This window comes from Palaemon carinicauda, chromosome 36 (assembly GCF_036898095.1).
Source record: "Palaemon carinicauda isolate YSFRI2023 chromosome 36, ASM3689809v2, whole genome shotgun sequence".
NCBI lineage: Eukaryota > Metazoa > Arthropoda > Malacostraca > Decapoda > Palaemonidae > Palaemon > Palaemon carinicauda.
In genome coordinates, this window is record NC_090760.1 from 28,563,471 (window position 1) to 28,588,912 (window position 25,442).

Sequence of the window (25,442 nt, forward strand, 5' to 3'; positions counted from 1 at the left end):
ACGTACATAGACCATTTTTTATTTGAATGAATAGATCTTTCAGGAAGTCTATAATTTTGTTAATGCAGCGTGATAATGATTTACCCTCTTGAGTGTCATAATTTTTTTCTTTCGAAGATCAATGTGTGTCTTGATAAACTGAAAAATATATTGAAGTACTGTATATATATTTCATTATATTGTTATCTGATTAGTTTCATAAATCAATAAATGTTTTAGTGTCAGTAACGATGTTTTTGTTTCTTTAGAACAGAAGGGCTGAAGAGTGCAGACTGTATTCAGAAGGAAGAAGAAGAGTATTTCATGGCGGTTGCATTTTTGTCATCAATGAGAAGCAAAGATCCCCGCTCTAAAGTTGGAGCTTGTATTGTTGACGAGAAGAAAAAAGTTGTAGGTGTTGGATACAATGGTATGCCATCTGGCATTAAGGATTATCAATTACCATGGAGTAAAAAAGCAAAGCACCCTCTTGAAACTAAAAAGATGTACGGTAAGGAAAACTGGACCTGTCTTCTTTAGTTGTCTACCGAAGATCCATTTTATTTAAATGGTTATTATATGCGATCATGTTCTCAATCTCTCTTTTTTTTTTTTTTGGGGGGGGGGGGGGGGTTGGGATTCGCAACAACCTCGTCCTGAAGCATAAAATTTAAGTTTGTTGTCATTATAACGTTTCAGTGTTTATGATTGTAAAGTTTAACCTCCTAGATGTTAGTTGAGTCATACAACAAATGTAATTCCGAACCAGAAGATTTTCAGTTTCTCTTCCCCTTAAGGGCACGACTCTCCACATCTGCTTGGAATTTCGGAAATTCAGATTTTTACATTTTTGGCTAAAAGAATGTCTATATTTCCTGTTTAACATGTTATTATTGTTAAACAATTTCTTTTATGACAAAAAAATCCTTTTCTTATATTTACATAAGCACATTCGGTTGCGAAAGGAACCCTTTTCCTATAAGCGTACATGAATAATCAATATTTCGGTAATTTTGTATTGTATGGTTTCAAGAATTTGAGGTAAAGATACTTATTGTAGTCCCTCATAAATTTCCCTTTAACCATTTTCTTTCATTAAGTATTAAAATAAAGAACAAAGGTTATTTCCTTCAGCCGTGTCTTAAAAAACAAATTTTGCGTTTCTATAAGTTATTTTTATAAGTTTTCTTCGTCTGTTCGTTTATATATTAATAATTTTCATTTTATAGTTATACTTCACGCTGCAAAAGGTGTCAGGTGCACTAGCTAAATATGGCTAAAGCATAAAATTTGCACAGAAAATACACAGACATGAGTATAATATACGCTTACCACACTAAAATATATTTGTTGTTGTTAACTCATGTTTCCTAGTGGTGAGATATAATTACCCCTAAAACACCAAGTTAATCCATAATAAAGTTAATAAGACGATTTCTATAAAAAAAGAATAAAAAAACTTTTAGTAGGACGATATATCGAAACATGGAATTTTCTGAGAATAATCGAAACTACTTTTTTGTTTATGTACAAATATTTACCATTTATATAAAAAAGAAAGGAAAATTTATATTCTAGAAAGTTATGGAAGGAATTTACGAGATTATTAAAACTTTTATACAAAAATTAACTGTATTTACAAACATTGCCAATATCTAAAAAGATACAAACACACACACACAAACACACACACGCACACACACGCACACACACACACACACATATATATATATATATATATATATATATATATATATATAGATAGATAGATAGATAGATAGATAGATAGATATATAGATATATGAGTACTGATAAATAAAAATTTGTTCTACAATACTTTACCTAATAAATTAAAAATATCGCTAAAATGCGTGTTAAATGATGAAAATCGGTCGAGAAACAAAGAAAATATGATTAAGATTGTAATTACCTCAAAAATATATTTTTTTCAATGGGCCATTTACTCCATTTAAAACAAACATATTGTATATAGATGTGTTTAATCTTAATCAATACTACTGATTATGAGAAAACATTCTATTTTGGAGTAGATCTAGTACTTACTAGCTCAATTTTAGTCTCTTTAAACGTGAATGAAGTAAAATGACAGACAGCAGCCCTGAACATGTATCTTGTTTGAACCCCACAAGTTTCAATTAGAAAATAGTTTTATATATATATATATATATATATATATATATATATATATATATACATACATATATATATATATATATATATATATATATATATATATATATATATATATATATATATATATATATATATATATATATATATATATATATCTTGAGCTTTATCACCTGAGTTGAGATTCATGGTAATCATAAACAATTGTTTTGTAGTTAAAAGCATAGTTGAAAAAAATAAATTTGTACGAACCCATTGCTAATTATTTTGTTTCAAGCATCTTTCCTCTCTTCATTTCTGTAGCTTATTGATGAATTGACATGAATGATGAGATTGAGAACTACATGCAATTTTTAGGATCCACCCATCCACATGCAGTTTTGTCAGTTCACTGACAATTTATTTATTTTCTAAAAGGGGAGGAAAGGTCTGAAACACCGAGAAAGGAAAAATCTATTTTCTGGGAGGTGTTTTACAGATTCAAAGGACTTTCTTGTAAGAGGCCAGAACAAGGAAATCAATATGATAAATACCAAAGAAATATGATCTCCCCTCTTCTGAGCCCTGTGTGAGAGACCCTCAAGTTCAGGCACTATTGAACTCGACACAACACCTCCAATGTTTAAATAATTTGGCTATTGGTGTCATATCATCACCATAAACCTCCACTACCTGCTGCCATTTTCTTATTCCAAGTGAGAATCAATTGCCCCTCTCCCTTTTACTAGGCTAGGAAATAAGGAGGGTCATAAAGACCACACAGCACCTCCACAAAAATAGATTTTCCTCAATCAAAACCACTTTTTCTGGGATAATGTACTGTGCACTCTCCAAGGACTAATACTAGAGTAATAACTGAGTAGACTTAAGCACTATCAAGGACAATTGTCTACTACCAAGCAAACAGCATAGCACTCACACATGTGTATAGATGATAAGAAATACTAAGAACTCTGACTCGCCCTTCATAGGAGATACCTTCAGGTAACACAGGATGGCTATCATTACGCATCTGCTGAAGGGCCTAGCTGCCTTGTTCCTCCTTTTGTCTGAGTTCCTCTAGTAGGGGTCCCGATGTACCAAGCACCACACAGGAACGTTGTACCTCTTGCATTTGTTTAAGGTAGTGTTTGAAGAATACCTTATACCTAGACCAGTTTGTAAAGCTCTAAATGTACTGAAAATCAGTAAAGCAGCAACTTTTCTCACATTATAGGTTTATGAGATTGAGGAGGTCATTAGAATATGGATAGCCTTTGTTGAAAGAGACTTGTTGGTCTGAGGGCATGGATCTCTGATGGCAAAAATTGCTGGGTAGACACCAGACAAAGGTTACTATATCCTAACTCTAGGGCCATATACTATTATTATTATTATTACTATTATTATTATTATTATTATTATCATTATTATTATTATTATTATTATTATTATTATTATTATTATTATTATTATTATTATTATTCTCTTGGTAGGAGACCCTCCTTCAGGCAGGTGGAATTGAATTGAAAATAATGGCTGCTTCGCCAGAATTTAATTTTAGGTCCAATTTTTCTATTCTTCGGACTATTTGTTTCTCAGGGTTGCTACATATAGCTAGTAAGTGGGCGAAGTTCATCAGGTAGAAGGATAAACAACAGGTTAAGTTTGGAGTAATTATTGCAGTAACAAATGATACTCGAAAATTACAGTAAGTCAAGTTAGGAGTTGCGACGCGTTTCGGAACGGCTGGTTCCTTCTTCAGGCGAGAAGTGAGGCTCTGGCTGAATCTGGGTCCTTATATATGCCGAGTCTGGTTCGTAGAGAAGGCCTCGAATTTTCTGATTGGTCGAGCGGAGGTTCCGAATTTTCTGATTGGTCGAGCGGAGGTTGTAGGTGCTGGTGGCAGGTGCACGACGAGCTCTGGTATGATTCCTGGTGTGAGAGGTAGGAAGGGATCCTGGATCCTGATTGGTCAAAGCGTGCTCCGAGCCAGAAAAAGATTCAGGCAAGCTCCTCTCTCGCTCAGTGGACTGGGCTGAGAAAGGTATCCGAGCTCTCTGATTGGCCGAGGCGCGCACCGAGACGGGCTGGGACTCAGTCAGCCCATTCCTACGCTCATCAGGCTGAAATTCCGGGCCATGTTCGCCGCCAAAATTCACGTTAGGTCCGACGATTTCTTCGTTTGTAGAGGTGTCACGATCGGGGTTGTCTTGATTCTGGGGGTCTGATTCTTGATTACGTACGTTAGTACGTCGACATGATGGTAGCAGGAACATTTCTTGTGTGGTATTCAATGATGGTCTCTCACTTTGGATAAGCAGAGCTTCCAAAATTCGTAAACGCCTGCTGTCCGTGGCGCTACCGATAATTTCGGTGTTAACAGCGATGTCCGTCCTGCTAATCTGTGAGTTGTGTCGTTGTAAAGCATGATTTTTGATGGCCCCTTGCTGCACGTGGCACGAGATCCTTTTCGAGAGCTTCATAGTAGTCATTCCTATGTACTTGCTGGGGCATCCACGGACTGGGCATTGGTAGGAGTAGACCACATTAGTCTTCTTCAAAGGATCGTTCTCGGGGGGCGCTGGGTTATTCTTCATAATCAAGCTGCGTGTTTTCCTTGTCTAGTAGTAAATGATGAGCTTTACTTTCGTGTTCTCGTCGGTGGGTGAAATGTTATTTTTGATGATGTCCTTGGTGGCCTTTCGTCCCGTTGATATTCGGAGTGCATGAGGCCTTTGTAGTATAGTCTGATGACTTAGGTCCGTTGTTGGAGGTGTCGGACCTGGCTGTGGTGTCGTCGGATTCCTGGCTAGCATTGTCGGACCTTTCCACCGAAGGGGCCCCGTACCACTTATCTATGGCTGTCCTCACTTCTCGTTGAACTTGCTTGTTACTATAGCCGTTGTTGATGAGGACCTGTGCGGTCCTTTCCAGCTCCTTGTGGGTCTCAGTCCAAGTCGAGCAGTGGGACAGGGCCCTACAGACAAAGGCCTTGATGGTCGAGGCCTTGTAACGAGCAGGACACTCGCTATCTCCGTTAAGACACATGCCCAGGTTAGTGGGCTTAGCGTAGACGGTGGTCTGGAAACCTTCGTCGGTAGAAGAGATCAAGACGTCCAGGAACGGGAGGCGGTTGTCAATGCTATGTTCGAGGGTAAAGTGAAGGACACTGTTATCCTCGAAGGTTCTTCGTAAGTTTTCAATGGTGTTGATGGTAGTGGCCTTGATGAAGGTGTCGTTGATGTAGCGGAAGTAGACGGCAGGGCACTCGAGTTGGGAGAATACCCTCTCCTCTATCACGCCCATATAGAAGTTGGCAAAGAGCACGCCCAAGGGCGAGCCCATTGCCACGCCGTCCTTTTGCAAGTACGTATGTCCCCTATGGGTGGTGAAGGGGGCCTTTTTAGTACAAATAGCAAGGAGAGTTCGAAGGGCTTGTTCAGGGATATTCAGTTCGGGAGTCGTCTCGTCCCTGTAGACCCTATCAGCGATGAGGTCGATAGTTTCGTCGACAGGTACGTTGGTAAACAAAGATTCGACGTCCATAGTTGCTATGACCCCCTCGCCACGTACGTCCTTGATCCTCTCTAGGAATTCGGCAGAGGAGGCCACACAGTGCTGGTCGGGGACATATGGCGTCAGGATTGTATTTAGTTTCTTAGCCAGCTGGTATGTGGGCGTGGGGCATTGACTGATGATCGGTCGAAGTGGGTTGCCTTGCTTGTGAGTTTTGACGTTGCCGTAAAGGTAGCCTGGTCCATAATCCCCCGAGATCATAGGCAGGTGCACGGCATTGGTGGCAGCATTGATAGCCTCGATAGTGCGGTTTGCTTCCCTTTTAATTTCTTCAATGGGGTTGCAGGTGAGGCGCTCAAATTTGGTCTGGTCTGCGAGGATGGTGCCCAGTTTTTCGTGGGTGTTGATTAGTACGAAGGCGGCTGTCTTGTCAGCCCGACGAACGGTGACTTCAGCAACTTTCTTGAGTTCTTTAGCAGCAATTTTCATTTCTTTAGAAACAATACCGCTGCTGTACTTGCCCCTATCAGTAAGGGCCTCGGCAAGTAGAAGCGGCTGAAGGGCGTCTGTCTTCCGAAGGGCACCACATTCTTGTAAGTTGAGGATGGAATCTATCAATAATTACATCTCCAGACGTTTGTCGGTAGGTCTCGGTCGGGAAATGAAGAATCTGCTCCTGGGCTGGTGTAGGGGGGATAGTTAGAAATGTTAATATATTCTTGGCGGACCTCTGGGATCCACAGCTTCCCGCCATTCAGGTTAACAAGTTTCTTTAGGATGGTCCTCCTCCTCTTCTTAAAGTCCCTCTCCTTAAGGACTTGTAGGGCGTAGATGAGGTTGTTGGGGTAGCTCAGGCCACCACCAAGGTCTTCTTCAGGGTTGGGGCGTCGATCATCATAGGCGTCATCATCAGGGGCGTCCTCATCAGAGGCGTCATCATTGGGGGTTTCCTCGTCCACGGGGTCGCTGGTAACCTCATCCTCAAGGTCGTGGGCGTCATCAGGGGCATCATCATCAGGGGCGTCGTCGTTGGGGGCGTCCTCGTCCTCGGGGTCGCTGGCAACCTCGTCCTCAGGGTGGCTGGTAACCTCGAGGGGGACGTCAGTAGCTAGCTGAGCTGCTCCTTGATCCCTCAAGCTGGCCCATTCATCTTCGAGGCAGACCCGAAGGGCGTGTAGTTCGTCCCTCAGGACTTTCTTCTGCTGGAGTTGTTGTTGGAAAAGGTTTCTTCTAAATGAATGGGTCCCTCGGACCCATTCATTTAGAAGAAACTCACAAGCAAGGCAACCCACTTCAACCGATCATCAGTCAATGCCCCACGCCCACATACCAGCTGGCTAAGAAACTAAATACAATCCTGACGCCATATGTCCCCGACCAGCACTGTGTGGCCTCCTCTACCGAATTCCTAGAGAGGATCAAGGCCGTACGTAGCGAGGGGGTCATAGCATCTATGGACGTCGAATCTTTGTTTACCAACGTACCTGTCGACGAAACTATCGACCTCATCGCTGATAGGGTCTACAGGGACGAGACGACTCCCGAACTGAATATCCCTGAACAAGCCTTTCGAACTCTCCTTGCTATTTGTACTAAAAAGGCCCCCTTCACCACCCATAGGGGACATACGTACTTGCAAAAGGACGGCGTGGCAATGGGCTCGCCCTTGGGCGTGCTCTTTGCCAACTTCTATATGGGCGTGATAGAGGAGAGGGTATTCTCCCAACTCGAGTGCCCTGCCGTCTACTTCCGCTACATCAACAACACCTTCATCAAGGCCACTACCATCAACGCCATTGAAAACTTACGAAGAACCTTCGAGGATAACAGTGTCCTTCACTTTACCTTCCAACATAGCATTGACAACCGCCTCCCGTTCCTGGACGTCTTGATCTCTTCTGCCGACGAAGGTTTCCATACCACCGTCTACGCTAAGCCCACTAACCTGGGCATGTGTCTTAATGGAGATAGCGAGTGTCCTGCTCGTTACAAGGCCTCGACCATCAAGGCCTTTGTCTGTAGGGCCCTGTCCCACTGCTCGACTTGGACTGAGACCCACAAGGAGCTGGAAAGGACCGCACAGGTCCTCATCAACAACGGCTATAGTAACAAGCAAGTTCAACGAGAAGTGAGGACAGCCATAGATAAGTGGTATGGGGCCCCTTCGGTGGAAGGGTCCGACAATGCCAGCCAGGAATCCGACGACACCACAGCCAGGTCCGACACCTCCAACAACGGACCTAAGGACATCAGACTATACTACAAAGGCCTCATGCACTCCGAATATCAACGGGACGAAAAGGCCATCAAGGACATCATCAAAAATAACGTTTCACCCACCGACGAGAACACGAAAGTAAAGCTCATCATTTACTACCAGACAAGGAAAACACGCAGCTTGATTATGAAGAATAACCCAGCGCCCCCCGAGAACGATCCTTTGAAGAAGACTAATGTGGTCTACTCCTACCAATGCCCAGTCCGTGGATGCCCCGGCAAGTACATAGGAATGACTACTATGAAGCTCTCGAAAAGGATCTCGTGCCACGTGCAGCAAGGGGCCATCAAAAATCATGCTTTACAACGACACAACTCACAGATTAGCAGGACGGACATCGTTGTTAACACCGAAATTATCGGTAGCGCCACGGACAGCAGGCGTTTACGAATTTTGGAAGCCCTGCTTATCCAAAGTGAGAGACCATCATTGAATACCACACAAGAAATGTTCCTGCTACCATCATGTCGACGTACTAACGTACGTAATCAAGAATCAGACCCCCAGAATCAAGACAACCCCAATCGTGACACCTCTACAAACGAAGAAATCGTCGGACCTAACGTGAATTTTGGCGGCGAACATGGCCCGGAATTTCAGCCTGATGAGCGTAGGAATGGGCTGACTGAGTCCCAGCCCGTCTCGGTGCGCGCCTCGGCCAATCAGAGAGCTCGGATACCTTTCTCAGCCCAGTCCACTGAGTGAGAGAGGAGCTTGCCTGAATCTTTTTCTGGCTCGGAGCGCGCTTTGACCAATCAGGATCCAGGATCCCCTCCTACCTCTCACACCAGGAATCATACCAGAGCTCGTCGTGCACCTGCCACCAGCACCTACAACCTCCGCTCGACCAATCAGAAAATTCGGAACCTCCGCTCGACCAATCAGAAAATTCGAGGCCTTCTCTATGAACCAGACTCGGCATATATAAGGACCCAGATTCAGCCAGAGCCTCACTTCTCGCCTGAAGAAGAAACCAGCCGTTCCGAAACGCGTCGCAACTCCTAACTTGACTTACTGTAATTTTCAAGTATCATTTGTTACTGCAATAATTACTCCAAACTTAACCTGTTGTTTATCCTTCTACCTGATGAACTTCGCCCACTTACTAGCTATATGTAGCAACCCTGAGAAACAAATAGTCCGAAGAATAGAAAAATTGAACCTAAAATTAAATTCTGCCGAAGCAGCCATTATCATTATTTTTATTATTATTATTATTGTTATTATTATTATCATTATTATTATTATTATTAGCAGCTAAGGTACAACTCTAGTTTGAAAATCAGGGTGCTAAAAGTTCGAGGGCTCCAACAAGAAAAACAGCTCAGTGAGGAAAGGATCATGTCCAGAAAGGGTTCTTGGTTTTTGGCTAAAAATACGAGGATTAAAAGATGACCTGAAATATGATTATGAACTCTTCATCTCTCTGAAAAGCAGCAAGTTCACGGACTCTTTCCCCTCTTAACGAGTGAATTTCTTGATGTGGTCAGTAGGCTTCAGCATGGCATATCATTTATGTGCTAAAGCTTTGTGACGGGAAAGAGGTCTTTAAAACATGGGAATAATTCTTTTCCTTTCTTTCCTAGTTCAATTCTAAATTTCTCTCATTCTATTTCTATTACTGATTATTGCATCATCCTCCTTCCTATTCATCAATTGCCTTCAACTAGAACTCTGGCTTTGTCACTGGCTCACAGATCAGATGCGTGTTCTTAACTTCTGGGCCATCATGAAATGACGCACCCTTGAGGTCACTAGGAGTTATGGGCCAGGCATTGGTTGGCTGTGACAAGAAAGAAGGACCGTTGAACCATATGGTAGATGTCAGGAGAGGTTCAACAGGGCCACGAGATGCCAAGTCCGCAGGATTGTCGCGGGTGTCGACATACCGCCTTGATTTGGTTGACGTCAGTTCGCGAAGAAGGTCCACCCTGTTGGCGACGAATGTATGATACTGCGCGCGGTTGTTTAGAAGATACTTGAATACAGCAGTTGAGTCGGTCCAGAAGATGGAGTCTTCTAACTTCATACTGAGCTCTCCGCGTAACTTGCGGTCTCTGTGTGCCGTGACCACGGCTGCCGTTATCTTGAGTCTGGGGATAGTGGTCCTCTTGAGTGGAGCTACCCTTGACCTCCCAATTACTAGTACGCTGCATGCTTCTCCGTCTTAGCCCTCCATCTGAAAATAAGACGCCGTACCATATCCCATTTGGCTAGCATTAGCCAAGTGGTGAAGCTGAAAGGTCCGGACTGGTCCAAAGCCTTCTGGAACATAAGATCAATCTCTCTTTATATTTTCTAGGAGAGGAAGCTGATCACACCAAGCCTTCCTCTTGACTATTTCTTCTCCAAAGTCATTTTTCCACTTCAATTACTCCCGGCACATAACTTGAAGCTGGAGCTTAGTAGGTAGCGTGAACAGTGCGATCAGTCTCAATAGGTCGTACACTAAAGCTACAACAGATAGTAAGCCTCTCCTCGTGTACGGCTTTGTCTTCATATTGATCTTGAAGGTAAAGAAGTCTTCCTCCATGGACCAGTGCATGCCAAGCGTTCTTTATACTGGAAGCTCATTCATACTCAAGTCCAGACTTGCAACAGTGGCATTTCATTCTGACAAGGGAGTGACAGAGAGCAGTCTCCTGTTGCTCGACGTCCATTGGTTTAGGCGCCAGCCTCTGTCAGCACAGAGTGAAGTCACGACTATCATTATCATCTTGAGTCGCTCCTCATCATCGTGAGCCTTGAGGAGGTTATTGACGTAGAAATTCTTCATGATAGCCTCGGATGCCTCGTTGCAGTACTTGTGTTCTTGTTCTTATGTGGTCTGACGAAGTGCATAGTTGACACAGCTTCCAGAGGACTTGACACCGCAAGGGTACACGACTACCCGGTACTCTACAGGTTCAAGTGTTGTGTTCCCTCTTGACCACCATATGAACCGCAACAAGTCACGATCCTCCTTTGGAACTCAAACCTGATGATACTTATCTTCCAGACTTGCTGTCGCATCATGCCTATCATCTCTGAAATGCAACAGCGATCCTGCCTAGCTGTTCGTTAGATCGGGGCCTTGAAGAAGCTCATTTAACGAGGTGCCTTGATACCTGACCTTTGGACTAAAGACGGCTCTTATCTTGGGTTTGGATGGGTGCCAAACAGAGAAATGTGGCATATACCTCGCTCTGCCATCATTCCTGTCCAGCCAAGCAATAGGTACACGCTCCGCATAGCCTTTCTGGATGCTCTTTTCCATTGTATGGACACAGGCACCTCTGCAGTCTTCATCCCTGTTGAACTTTTTCTCCAGACTGTCCAATCGCTGCATTGCAGCTTTTCGATTATTAGAGATATTGGGAGATTGATTGAATACTTACCATCGTCTTGGTGGATTGAAGCAGATACTTTTTCAAGAAATATCTTGTTTTCAACTGGGAATGAAGTTTACTTTTCCAAAAATTGTGGTTGAAGTGCTCTTGCAGCAGGTCCCTGATGTCATTGGAATGCTCAGCAGGTGTCAAGGGATGCATCATGGCAGGAGGCTTCCGGGTACTTGATCCAGTTGGCCCAAAGGCCACCCAACCCAGCTTAGTCAGGGGAGCTGTGGGGTAATTTTCTTCACCCGGACGTTGATTCAAGACTTCACGACACAGTGAGCTGTTCAAGTCAATGATAAGGCCAACGTCTTCGTAGCCCTCAACTAACCGGTGCAGTTGCACATCTTCCAGATGAGACCACCTTTCAGCCCATTTCACGGGCATCATGTGGTTAGTTGTTACTGTCAGCTTACCGGTAATGTAGACTTCATCTACTAACAACTGCTCACGGTCTTCTACATCACCTACTCGCAGGGTTACAAGTTCATTGCACCGTAAATTTCCGGACTCGTTTCGCATTATTTGACTAACTTGGCTTCCTTTGGTTTTGAGCTTTTCATTAAGATTGTGAGATGTCAGAAATGCCGCAGCACCGCAGTCAAGGAACCCAGGCTTTCTGATGTTGTTGTTGACAGTAACAGGAAGGATCTCCATCATGATGCTACCATCTGGAACATGTCGAGATATCTTAGACATGGTTAGAGTAGACGATGATATAGTAGATGAGCTTGTTAAGGCTGGAGCATCAACTCCCATTTCAATACCAGCTGACAATAGTGAAGGAGGCTGGGGAAGAGCTGAAACGGACGACTTTCGAGGGACAGCTCTATGTAGGAGGGAATGGTGATCAGGTGCATTAGAGAATGTACATTTGCTGATTTCAGGGCATGTCCTCTACATATGGCCTTGTTGAAGACATCTGATGCAAAGTTTGTTGGTCACAACTACCTTCCACCGATCATCTAGACACTTCTTTGGAAACATGAAGCTTGAAGTCAGAGCATGACCACCTTTTTTGCAGCAAATGCACCTTTCGTCTGGCCGAAAATGAAGTGACTCCCATAGTACTTACAAGATTATTTTATAGAATGGGGCATGAAGAGGCAAAACCTGATGAATGGGAGTTATGAGCTTTAGTGAAAATGCCAAAAAAGGAGACCTGACTTATTGCAATAATTACGGAGGCATAACACTTATGTTAGTTGTTATGAAAATATATAGTACGTTTATTCTAAGGAGAATGGAGAGAAAGATTGATGAAAAGCTGAGAGATGATCGAGCAGGATTTCGAAAAGGTAGAAGTTGCGCTGACCAAATTTTCATTTTGAGACATGTTGTACAGCAATGCGTATAATATAGAAATCCACTTTTGATGGCATTTGTGGACAATGAAAAAGCTTTTAATATTGTGCACTGGCCAATTTTGTGGAGAGTCCTTAGTTATTATGGAATTCATCCTATATATATGTGAATTTGATTAAGTCTGTTCATGAGCATACCAAGTGTAAAGTTAATGTTAATGGAGTTTTATCAAATGAATTTACAGTGAAAAGCAGAGTACTCCAAGGGAATGTGATGTCACCTATGTTGTTTTTCCTGCTCATGGATTTTGTAATGCATAGAGTAGTCTGAGATGTTGGAGAAGTGTTGGACTGGATTAGTGATAGTGTATTAGCAGAGCTAGAGCATGATGATGACGTTATCTTTATTAGTAGAACACCAGAATGCATGAAATATCACACGAAGTTGGGCTCAAGGTAAATAGAAGAAAGACAGAGAAGATGAGAACGGAGTACGCAAAGGAAGATGAATTATCATTGGAAGGAGAAAGGATTAATGAGGTAGAGTCATTTAGATATTTAGGAACGATGATTCATAATACAGGGTCTTTAGAATTAGTTTACTGAAAGATTGAAAAAAAAGCAAATCAGACAATGGTAAGTTAAGTAAAATAAAACAGACTATATACCAGTTTAGTGAGATCAGTGTTACTGTATGGACATGGGTCGTAGTATGACAATGAATCTATCTCCAATAGATTTAGCAGATTTGAGAACAAATCCCTCAGATTGATAATGAGAGTTAAAGGGTAAGACAGGATTAGAAATGAAATTTTCTAAATAAGATTTTTTGAATGCCATATGTAGATGAGATCTTGATGCATCACATTCGCTTCTCACGCACAAGAGGACTTTCCCAGCTGAACCCTCTGACTAATTAGTTTCCCAAACCTCCTGGCTGACTTCATACACATCCTTACTACTGCCCATCTACTTTTCATACCGTATACAAATGACATGTGGTTTAGTCTAGAAAATAAGCTTGTTGCCTCTGCAGATGATGTTACTTTCTTGGCATTAATTCCATCTTCTGAATATAGATATGGGGTTGCTTAATCCCTTAATAGAGATCTTGCTTTAATTAGTGCAAGGTGCAAATTATAAGGTATGAAGTTGAATCCTAACAAAACTCAAAGTATGATTGTAAGTAGGTCAAGGACAGTGGCTCCTCAACATCCAGATCTCAGTATTGATAAAGTTTCTTTAACTTTTAAAATTTTAGGTGTGATTCTCGACAACAAATTTACTTTTGAAAAACATATTAGGTCTGTGTCTTCTTCAATTGCACAGAAAATGCCTTATTGGGAAAGTCTTTCACGATTTCTGGTGATCAATCTATTTTGAAGAAGTGTTTTAATTCTTTCATTTTACTTTGTTTCGAGTATTGTTCTCCTGTCTGGTCTTCAGCTACTGATTCTCATCTTAATTTGTTGGACAGGATCTTATGGTCTATCAAAGTTCTTATTCCTGATCTAGATATTAATATTTGGCACCGTCATTCAGTGAGGTCATTATAGCATGTTGCATAAAATTTTTTATAATTCTGACCATCCTTTATATTCTGATCTTCCCGGAAAGTTCCATCCTGTTCGTAATACTAGGTATGCAGTTAATTCAAATAGTCAAGCCTTCTCCATCATGAGGCTCAATACTACACAGTACTCTAGAAGTTTTATTACATCTTTGACTAAGTTGTGGAATGATGTTCCTAATCGGGTAGTTGAATCAGTGGAACTTCAAAAGTTCAAACTTGCAGTAAATGATTTTATGTTCAACAGACTTACATAAGTCCTTCTATAGTTTCTATATAAAATATCTGTTTTAATGTTGCTAATGTTTTTAAAATGCTTTATTTTAATTCTCATTACTTCTTATATCGTTTATTTATTTCCTTATTTCCTTTCCTCACTGGGCTATTTTTCCCTGTTGGAGCCCTTGGGCTTATAGCATCTTGGTTTTCCAGCTAGGGTTGTAGCTTAACTAGTAATAATAGTATATATATATATATATATATATATATATATATATATATGCATAATACACACTCTTGTAACTACAATTTGCAAAATTTAAAGGCGTCACGCATTGGCCATAAAACCTGTGTTATTCTCCATTAAAATCCTCTGAAATATCTAAATAAATTGACCATGATTTATCAAAAGCTTGTCGGGGCTATAATCGGTCTTTATTTGGTTATGCCCAGCCCTTGAAATTTCCCTCATTCGCAACGCCGCCTGTAGCCCAATTGAACAGCCGCATGACGTCATACCAGGAATACCTGATTTCACTGGCAATGGCGGAGACATTGGAAACTACGAGCGATACTGAAGAAATTAGCTTCGATTTCACCGATACAGATGACGAAAATGACCAACAATTAGAAATTTTGACAGTAAAATGTCCGGGCAGTATTATGCCTTATAGATTTGAGCCAGAGCGCTCATATTCAGGAAAAAATGAGGAAAGTTCCAACGAGGGCAGCAACAGAGACGACACCGAGGATAGACTCTTGAGAAATAAAATTGGACATTAAGAATAACAGAATGGGTCCTTAGAGATTGTTAAACAAGCAGAGGAAGGAACATAAGACGATAGTTGTCGAACTAAGGAAGTTTGCAGGCGTGGACGGGCATAGAAAGACTATAAACCGACGCAAGTAGGAGGACATGTCAGAGACTCTTTAGTTATGGTAAGCAACTCTTCTAGGAGAAGGACACTCCAAAATCAAACCACTGTCCTCTAGGTACTGTCATAGCCTCTGTACCATGGCCTTCCACTGTCTTGGGGTAGAGTTCTCTTGCTTGAGGGTACACTTGGGCACATTATTCTATCTTGTTTCTCTTCATCTTTTTTTTATAGTTTTTATAGTTTATATGTGAAAGATTTTTTTGTGATATTGTTGCTGTTCTTAAGATATTTGAATTGCTAAAAACTCCTCTTGTAATTTCCTTATTTCTTTTCCTCGCTGGGCTATTTTCCCTGTTGGAGCCCTTGAGCTTAGAGCACTCTGCTTTTCTGACAAGGGTTGTAGCTTATCAAGTGATACTACTACTACTACTACTACTACTACTACTACTACTACTACTATTACTATTACTAATAATAATAATAATAATAATATTTATCATCCACGTGTGATTGAAATTTTCTGCATGTTCCAGTTTATTTGCCTTGTCACAGGAATCAAGGATAGTTTTGTTTTTTATGGATCCAACTAAATCTATACTCCTTCACCTCATACAAAATTCTAAAAAGAACAATAAAAAAAGGACAATTTAGACGCATTAGATTTTACAATTCTCAAAAAAAATTCAATCATTCGTTTGCAAATAGTTATTTCAATTTTGAATCTGCCAATATCCCCATATCCCATGCAGTTTGGTGTTCGCTTGTCCACACAGAGCTGATTTTTCATGATTTTTTTTTTTTTTGTGAAATGCTTCAACATGATTTAGTTTGTGGCAACCCCATATTTCACAACCATAAATCCAAATTGGTATATCTAATGCATCGAATAGATCACAGTTGATATCAATTGGTAATTCAAGGTTTTTACATTTAATTAACACACTAAATAATGATCTACGAGCTTGAATGACTTGTTTCTTAATAGATTTATCCACTTTACCATTATAGTTGAATGTAGTACCAAGGTGAATATAATCATCTACAATTCCAATACTCTCCTCACCATATTTAAAATTCGGAACATTTCTAACTTTTCCTCTAGAAAATACAACTACTTTAGTTTTTGAAACATTAATTTGAAGTTTCCAGGTATCACATTATTCTTTTACTTTATCCAAAGCCTTTTGTAGTTTCATTGGGGAATCGGCCATTACAATAGTAGCATCGGCATAATGTAAAACATAAATACGCAAAATTTTTTTTACATCAATACTACTTAATTTTTCCATTATTTTCCTTGAACACATATCCAACCCACTGTACCCCCGGATAAGAGAAGTCTTAAAATCATTTAGGTATATAGCAAAAAGTAATGGGGAAAGATTCTCACCATGTTTCACTCTTATGTTACATTCGAAAAAGTTCGAAATTTGATTATTCTGCTTCACACAGGATTTTGCAATAGTATAGAGGTTATATTTGACAGCCATAATATTACTGTAAAGGCCATGTGAGATTACTTTTCCCCACAAAGACGACCTGTCAACCAGATCAAATGCTTTCTGTAATTAACAAACAAACAGTATATTCTCTTTTTCGATGGAGGTAGAAATCAACAAGTGAATGCAATGAAAATATATGATCTAAAGTACTATATCCCTCCCTCAACCCAGCCTGCCCCTCACCAAGTTAACCAGTGCTCTCAATACAGCTCAGCAGTGTCATGCCCCTATAGTTATCTGGGTCGTCTGGGGATCCTTCTTTTCTTAAATATGGGTTTTATCATCCCGATACACCAATGATATAGAACAATTGAGGAGAGCAACATCATGTAGAAAATTTTACATATCACATTTAGCACATCATTTGGTTAGTTTTTGAGAAACTCGTTTATAATATCATCAATACCACATGCTTTTCTACTCTTAAAAAGTTTTTGTATTGAAATTTGTATCTCATCCCTCCAAAAAAATTATTTCTTCGTTAACTAACTGGTTAACAATACTTGGGTCGAAATTATGAGGGTGGTCAGTCTCCTTAGGGTCTTCGGGGCCTCGACTGAGTTTAGCAAAATAATCTTGGAAGGTTGTAAGTGAAATTTTACAAATCAGCTCACTCTTATCAGTATTGTTTAATGCTATTACTTTTTGTCATATTTCTAACGTTTCTATGAAATTTTTTCTCTGTAAGATTTCTTAGCTTTATTGATTATTCTCTTTTATATTTTTGATCCAGCTTTCAGTTGGTTTTTAGTTTCATTTGTTTTGATTTTCTTAAGCCCGTTTTTAACTTTCATAAATTCAGTTCTTTCACTAGAATAATTTTTGTCAAACCATGGTTTGCTAATCTTTGGGCAATCCCTAGTTTTAGGCTTATTTTTATAAACCTTTTTAAAAATGGCAAGGTGTTTGACAGGGTCCCTTTTTGAAGTAAACAGGGATTCATCAATAGAATAACTTAAATCAATATTTTGCAACGGGTCATTTTCTATAAAACCATTAAGTACACCTGTTCAAGATGTAAAATCACCAACTAACCTAATTGGTATTTTACATTCAACTTCATAAAATCTTCAGCAATGACATCAAAGACATTCGATGAGCAATAAGGCGATCCCTCGTGTGGAATATACAAGGCACATATAATATCATGCTGTGTTTCCCTACAATGAAATCTTACACGTAATAAGGAATCAGACATAGTCTCTTCGATCAATGTTACATATTTTTTTCTATCTCTTTTAATTAATATACAGGGTCCATGTGTACCTCCGTATGGAAGAGTAATATAATCTTTTTTTTTTCCTTAATAAAATGCGAGTACCCAGGAAATAAGTCATCGTCGATATAACATTTGGTTTCAGATAAACAAACAAAATCGAAACTTTGCACACATACCATATTTGGTTTTACCATTAACATTTAAACTGGCTATCTTCAAATTAGAAAATGACTTATATTTGGCACAGTTATGATCCAAGTTATCATTGTTGCTATCAATTCCATTTCCACTGTACTGCCTCGTTTCGTATCAGTTTCATTTATGAAGGGCCGTACCTATCATATGCAAATTGTAGAGTTGGGCCGTGACTGTTCACTTTTTCTTCTTCCCATCCTACTTTATAAAGATCCTCAGGGGAATTTATCCTGACTCGTCTACCGTCCCCTCCTCTGGCGTTTTTTTTTTTTTTTTTTTTTTTTTTTTTACAGCAAAAACTGTACCATCCAAACTGTATGCCAGAGCAATACCTTAATCATTTTTAGGGCTTGTGGCATTTTGCTTCTAAGTTGAGTAAGGTCATCTGTGATGAAAGCTTTCGGTCGTTGTCGTCTTCACAGTTCACTTTTGAGTCTTACAAACCTTACAATAATTCGTTTGGTGACTCCTCTGCTTGGCAGACGGTGGGCAATACTTATATCTGCTATTTTGTACGTTTTTCTTTGGGGTTCCCTCCCATCTTCAGGTTTAATAGCCTCGTTCATTGTGTTCATAGCTAGTGCGGTTGTGTCTTCTCTATCTTCGGGGGCGCCATGAATTCTAATATTTCCCATCCTGGAGTAATGTTCAAGAGCATCAGGATAATATGCATTTGTTTGTATGTTCTTTTTCATTTTTCGGTCTCTGGCTGCATGTTGGGAAAATAAGGGGACCTAATGCGTGAACAATAGCAGTAACAATGTCATTAATGTGTTGTTTTGGCATTCCATCTGCTTCTCTGTCTGGGATCCTCTGAATCGCATCATCCACTAGGCCTGTCAATGAGGTAAGGTCAGGTTTTTGTTCCTCATTGATGTGGTTGATTGCAATCTTAAGACCTTTGATCAGTTCAGATTTATTCATTTGCTTGATATCACCATCTTTTAAATCCTTCACTTCAGCTATTCTATCGAAGGTAGCCATATTGTGCGTTTATTTCGAGTCTCGTGTGGATAATATTTTTCTGTACCTTTTTTTTTTATAAATATTTATGCTTGGGAATGAAAATGGGCTTTAGGTGCGATATAGCAACCGGGAAAAACATCAAATAGGGGGTGTAATTGTTGAATTTTCTTTAACTTATAAAAGGGACAAAGAAAAAATAGTACTCCACAGGTCACTATCGTCACTCAATCACGGCATTTCACTGAACATACACAGTAATTATAAAAGTAAAATATCAGCTATATCTCACAAAATTCACGCCCAAATCAGGAGCCCTCTTTGTTTAAGCACAGGTCTCTTCTCCTGGTATTCCATAATTATTTTCATTAACACAAGAGAGGGTATATCACGGTCTCAATGAGTGAAATTAATCAAAGTTGTTCTTGGAATCTTATGAACCTTCCATGTTTTTTTAAGGCTCATATCTAGGACTTCTTATTTGCTAAAGTCATGAAGACCACTATTAAAAATCACACCTCTTCCATAGCTACAATTCAAATGCAGCATGATATCTACCATTAAATTTTCTTTTGATTTTATGTGTTTTAGCATAAAAGATTGTTTTAGATTTAGCATAAAAGAAGATCGATTTCTTCCCAAATCTAGAAATATCTCTATGTTCTATAGTACCTAACTTCTTCTGTATTAGCATACTAAATGTGAAGTAGTTGTGTTCTTTTCCCTTTGATGTTGTAATAATCAACATTGGTGGCTTAGGCTTTCTTTCTTATTTCGAACTTATTTTGGGGTCAATGGATTCACCCTCATACCAGTGAATGTGGTGATATACTGATATACTTTATGTCCAAGTTTCTAGAAGCTGTATTTCATAGCACTCCTTTCTCCCTATCATCAATTTTCATTTTTGAAATATCAAAGATTGCTTTACAAGCTTCTTCATTATTACTGAAGCAAATCAAGGCTTTTCATTTGCCCTCTTTTTATAAATTCTTTTTTATTTTGGTATTTTTTGCCGTTGGGTTTAAAAGTTATCCGCAATGCTTCGTAATAACATTTATTTGGTATATCACATATATGAATGACTTACTTAAGATTCGTTTTTTTTTTTTTTTTTCATTATTGAGATAGTGGTCCTTTTTAGTGCCTAGGTCATCAACAGAAATGTCCTCAATTGAAATGGATGACAGATGTCGTCAACACTGTCGAGGGGGTCCAAGGGTAATGGTAAGTTTGCCAATTTTATTCAATATATATCTATAGGGGTGGGGGAATAAAAATGAACAAAACACTTAGAAAAAATGTTTTAAAGAAAACAAAAATTATAGGCTGACACTCCCAAATAACCACTCCCTACCATACCATGATGGGATGGTTCCACTATGATTAGCAATGCTCAAGTGTAATCAGAACACAGTGTATGGGACTGAGTGCATTTCAAGAATACAATCATGGCAGTAGATAAACCAAACAGAATGACAAGAATCCTATCTCTAATAGGCCAGCCCACCCCTGGAATCCGAGGGCAAGATTTCTTTGCAAGAACAGTTCCTCTTGCCAATAAAGAATATTGACACTCCCTTGTTCCAAACATTATAGGGTAGTTGGCAAAACCACCAAAGCTCCCATAATTAGAAAAAAAAAAAAACTTCAATTCCAGCAATGATATTCCTTTTCAAATATATAGACAGTGAAAACGGGAAGAAATGTTGGGTAGCAAGGTGGGAGTAAGTTGATAGAATATGAATGAGGATGAAGTAGTAATAAGCCATATAATATTATCTCCCAGTTTGAGAGCTCTCTTTTCCGGTACGAGGCATCCACAAGGAAATGATAATCCATGATGAAGGTAAATGATTTCCTCAAGGAATTATCTTGTTAAGAGGGATTTGTTTGGCAAAATCTGATTCTTCCTGCTTAGGTCGTCTGCTAATAGCCTGATACGTTAAATTTTGCCAGCATAAATTGATGAAGAAGAATGATTCCTCTCTTTCTATAATAAGGGTCTCCGCTATCTAGTACAGAGATGGAGATCTTTTACCCTCTGGGTTCTTATTGTAAGCAAGTACCATTTTATTGTCTGAAACCAACCACCACTCTCTTCCCTAAAATTAGTGGTTCCTAATCTTGAAGAGTTTTATATATTGCTAGTAATTCTAGGAAATTGGTGCATAGTTATATTGTTAGTTGGGTCCATTTCCCTAAGAGATGTAAATAATCAAGAACTGCTTTCGACCCTTCCTGCGAAGCATCTTTGATCAAAGATATGTCTGAGATTTTCAAATCTAAGGAGACTTCTTGGGATACTCTCCTGCAATCATCCCACCAATTCAGTTGCAAAAGTAATTTTTTTCATTGGTGGAATTGTGATGGCATTTAAATCGGTCATCATGTTTCAATGAGAATCCAGATAAAGTTGAAAAACCACCTTTTTTAGGCTGGGCCGCCATGGATCCTAAAACCCTCATCCACATGTGAACTTACATTGGTTTCAAGATTTTGAGCGTTTTCAGCAAAAGATGAAAGGACTAGATCCTCTTTTCAAATTGAAAAAAATGAAAGATGTTGTTATCATTATTCCAAAATATAGAATTTTCTGAGTAAGAGCCAGATGGAGCCTGGAATTACTTTTTTAATCTGATCAAAACCCCAACCAATTCAACAACCTAAATAATCATACTTGTTGAACTCAAATTCTCTTCAATAAATCCCTTATTATTAGCCAATCATCAAGGTACAGAGAACTCTTAGTCCAAGCACTCTTAAGCATTTCGAGATAGGGGTGTTGAACCCGAAACATAGGCACTTGAATAAATAAACCTTTGATCTGCTGATGAAACGAATATATTTCCTTGAATTACGATGAATCCGAATATGATATTATGCTTCTTAAAGATCTACTGTATTGAGAACGTCCAATCTTAATGTTTGATCATCACAAAAACTATCGAGGGTCTTTCCATTGAAAACAATGTGAGCCCTTTGAACTTCTTTTTGGCTGAGACATATAGAACTGGTATCCAACCTCTTTAGATTTTGGGGACTACGAATAACGTGTTTTAAAACCAAGAGGAAAGGTTTATGAGGTCTTCAATCACATCCTTGTCTAGAAGTTTCACAATTTTAGTTGTAGGGTTGTAGCACCTTGGCTTTTGCTCTATTGGTAAGATAGTCCTGATAGTTCTTTGACAATGAAGGGTTGGTAGTTGAAGGGATCTGGTAACCTTCTTAAAACACAGCTAGCACTCATGGGTCGAGCTGAAGGCTTTCCCCAAAAAGGGAGAAGTGGTAAGGACTGCCATACAGTTTTACAATAAGATTTTCAAGTGCAGTTGGTAATCCTTACGGAACATCTACTATAATTGGTTTTTGTTGTTCTATTCCTCAAATGGAAGGGCCACCATGTTGAAAATTCTGAAGTTAAAGCATTTGACCCAAGAGGGGGGGGGGGGGGGGGATTTAATATTTCTAGAAAACAACCTCAGGTAATCAGTCCTGAAAAGGCAAAGAAATTTATTTCTGTTTTTGTGCCTTGGAGACTAACCCCATCATAGAGGTACATTCAGTATCTGTTCTCTCCCCTTGATCACAAAACACTGAAAGGCTGATAATGCCTGGGAGGCTCATTTTGACAGGTCAGATAATCTAGAATTAGATCCAAATCCTGGTATTCTGCAAATTTCTTTTCTACAAGACTATAAATAACACCTATTATAGAATTTGTATATTAAAGCAATTCAAGAACACTCTACTCATAACCGACTAATAACATACCTTTAGTCATCCAACATGCAAAACATGAATCCAAAGCTGGGGTCAAGACTGGAAAAAGAAATCAAAATCTAAGACAAGGCCAGGCCACTGATGACTTTTGTACAATTCATCATGTCTCTGCTTTAAAGTGGGTTCAAGTACCAAAGAGGAACCTGAATTACTAGTCTTTTTCAGAATCTAAGATATCAGGTGTAAATAGCCTATTTAGAAGCTATTTTTGCAGGCTTGGTAGAAAAAGTAGCATGAAAACTTACCTTAATCAACATAAAGTTAAGCAAAATTACAAAGGTGATAATTCCTCACTTAAAAGGTTTGCCTATGTGTTTTCTTCCTTCTCATTGTGCAGTACCACTTGATGAACCAGGTGAATATCAGCTGATTTCTCAGTTTGTTTACCACCTGATACGGGGGCTACTACACATGCATGCATGCAGAGGACACGTTTCGGCCACAGAGTAACTTACACCTTAAATTTATCTTGCTTGAGTTAACCAGTGATGATTGATTGATTGATTAATGGTGAGTTTTCTGGCATCCTGACATCCTGACATCTAAGGTCATTGTCACCAATATAATTTGTTATAAAGAAACTGATAGGGAGAATTCAATTTAAAACCATAAAAAAGAAATCAGTATGAAGCTTAGATAGCTTTCAGAAGACCTGTTTCTGAAATAAATCTAAAACTTCCACTGATATTGTACAACTCTTACTTAACAAGAATCTTGGCGAGGGTGAACTTGCCATCAACTCCTTGAACCGTAAACTTTTGTGTCATCTGACTATGATCAGTGCAAATTCAACAAAGAGTAGTCTCCCACTTTTGGTGTATCATGTTATGCCTGCATGAAGATATAGCACTAGCTCCCTATGGTTATTCACACTTATGCTATCTTAATGTTGTTGCCAAATACTACAAACCAACTCTTAGTGTTTGCTAAAATATCATTCCAGAGGAGGGGTTATCTTTTTGGAAGAAATTCCTCAGCAGCGTTCTTTGCTAGTGTATCTGCCTCCTCCTTACCAGGCACACCCTTGTGTAGGTACCCAGCAAAATTGTAATACCTCTCAAACCAATAATTAAGACCCGCTCTTAATTTAATTTTGTTTTAACTTGACGTTCTTAGTTTCATTTATTTCTAAATTCACGTTCTTAAATTTATTTGGTTCAAATTTGATATTTTGAATTACATTTTGTTTCAATCTAAAATCCGTATTTAATTTTGTTTTTATTATGAAATTATTTTCTCATTTTGTTTTAATCTGACATTCATTTCTCATTTTTTACATGATACTCTTTTCTCATTTAATTTCAGTCTGACAAAGATTTTACTAATTTTGTTTTATACTTACATTCTTTCTCATTCTGTTTTAATTTGTTCTTATCTTATTTTAATCTCTCACATTCTTTTCTTAAACAGTGTGCCATGCAGAGATGAATGCCATCATGAATACGAACGGTACAGATTTGGCTGGATGCACAATTTACGTTGTTCTCTTTCCATGTGCTGTATGTACAAGACTTATAATTCAAGCTGGCATTAAAAAAGTAATATTTTACTCTGATAAGTATGGACATAAACCTAAGACAGCTCCGAGCAAGTTGATGCTGGAAATGGCTAAAGTTTCTTACAGGTATATATCTCCCATGTTTCTTGTTTTTGGCCTTTCTTCCTAGTGTATAATATTCAAGTACACAGTAAATTTGAAATAAGATTGCAAAAGCATTGAAACAATATGTCAAACCGGATGTTATACTTTTTGATAAATATTTTTTTCATTAGCTTTATTCTTTTGATCCAAAATGTTTCAATATTGCCTTAAAAAGATTAAAATATTCTAACATTCAAAACTTCAACCTCAGACACATCTTTTCAGTGATGTTTTGTGAAAACCTACATTTTTTTCTTATTGTATATCCATTTATTGTTATACACAATAAACATCCGCTGATGCTCATAATGCTTCTTCTACAGTAATTTGGTTTGATTGAGTTTTACCCTTAAAATTTTTCCAAAAATTTAATTTTACCATTTCCTTTTCCTTAAATAATGAAGGAATATTCGAGCGGCAAGTAGTACCTGGCGCGCCAGTCTCTACTCTCTTTTTTCCCCTCACTTTCTCAGTCGTGTTGGTAAGGATCAGTCGTTTTTCAAGTTGTTTGGATGTGATTGTCATTTAGGATGTCTTCCTCGGGTTTTCTTAACAATTACCATCAGCATCTGCACGGGAATTTTTTTTGGAAGTTCATTATCCTCATTTCCATGGTGTCTTGTATCAATGGCAATACTTTGATATAAGTAACCGTTATTAAAAGTGTTTACCTCATGGTACCTCTCATGGGAAAGAATATTTCAATGGCTGCTGACCGAGTTAACAGTGCAAAGCGCTAAAGGAAACTAGCTGTTAGTTCAAGAGAAAAACCAGGGAAGGCCTGGCTAGTTTTAGTGGGAATGATGATGATAATGACAATCCTTCATATTTAGATATTTCATATAATCAGTCAAATTTCGATAGTGATGAGCTTCATAAGCTTATGA

General features: G+C 39.0%; 1 protein-coding gene across 4 annotated transcripts in view; it reads left to right on the plus strand.

Moving 5' to 3' along the window:
* The window catches only part of LOC137628810 (uncharacterized), a 474,142-nt gene that overhangs the window by 203,098 nt on the left and 245,602 nt on the right, over window positions 1–25,442 (plus strand). For all 4 annotated transcript variants that reach the window (XM_068360046.1, XM_068360048.1, XM_068360044.1 and 1 more), the window contains 2 exons: window positions 249–490; window positions 24,324–24,537. In XM_068360046.1, the coding sequence (XP_068216147.1) occupies window positions 249–490; window positions 24,324–24,537 (456 nt within the window). The remainder of the gene's footprint in view (window positions 1–248; window positions 491–24,323; window positions 24,538–25,442) is intronic.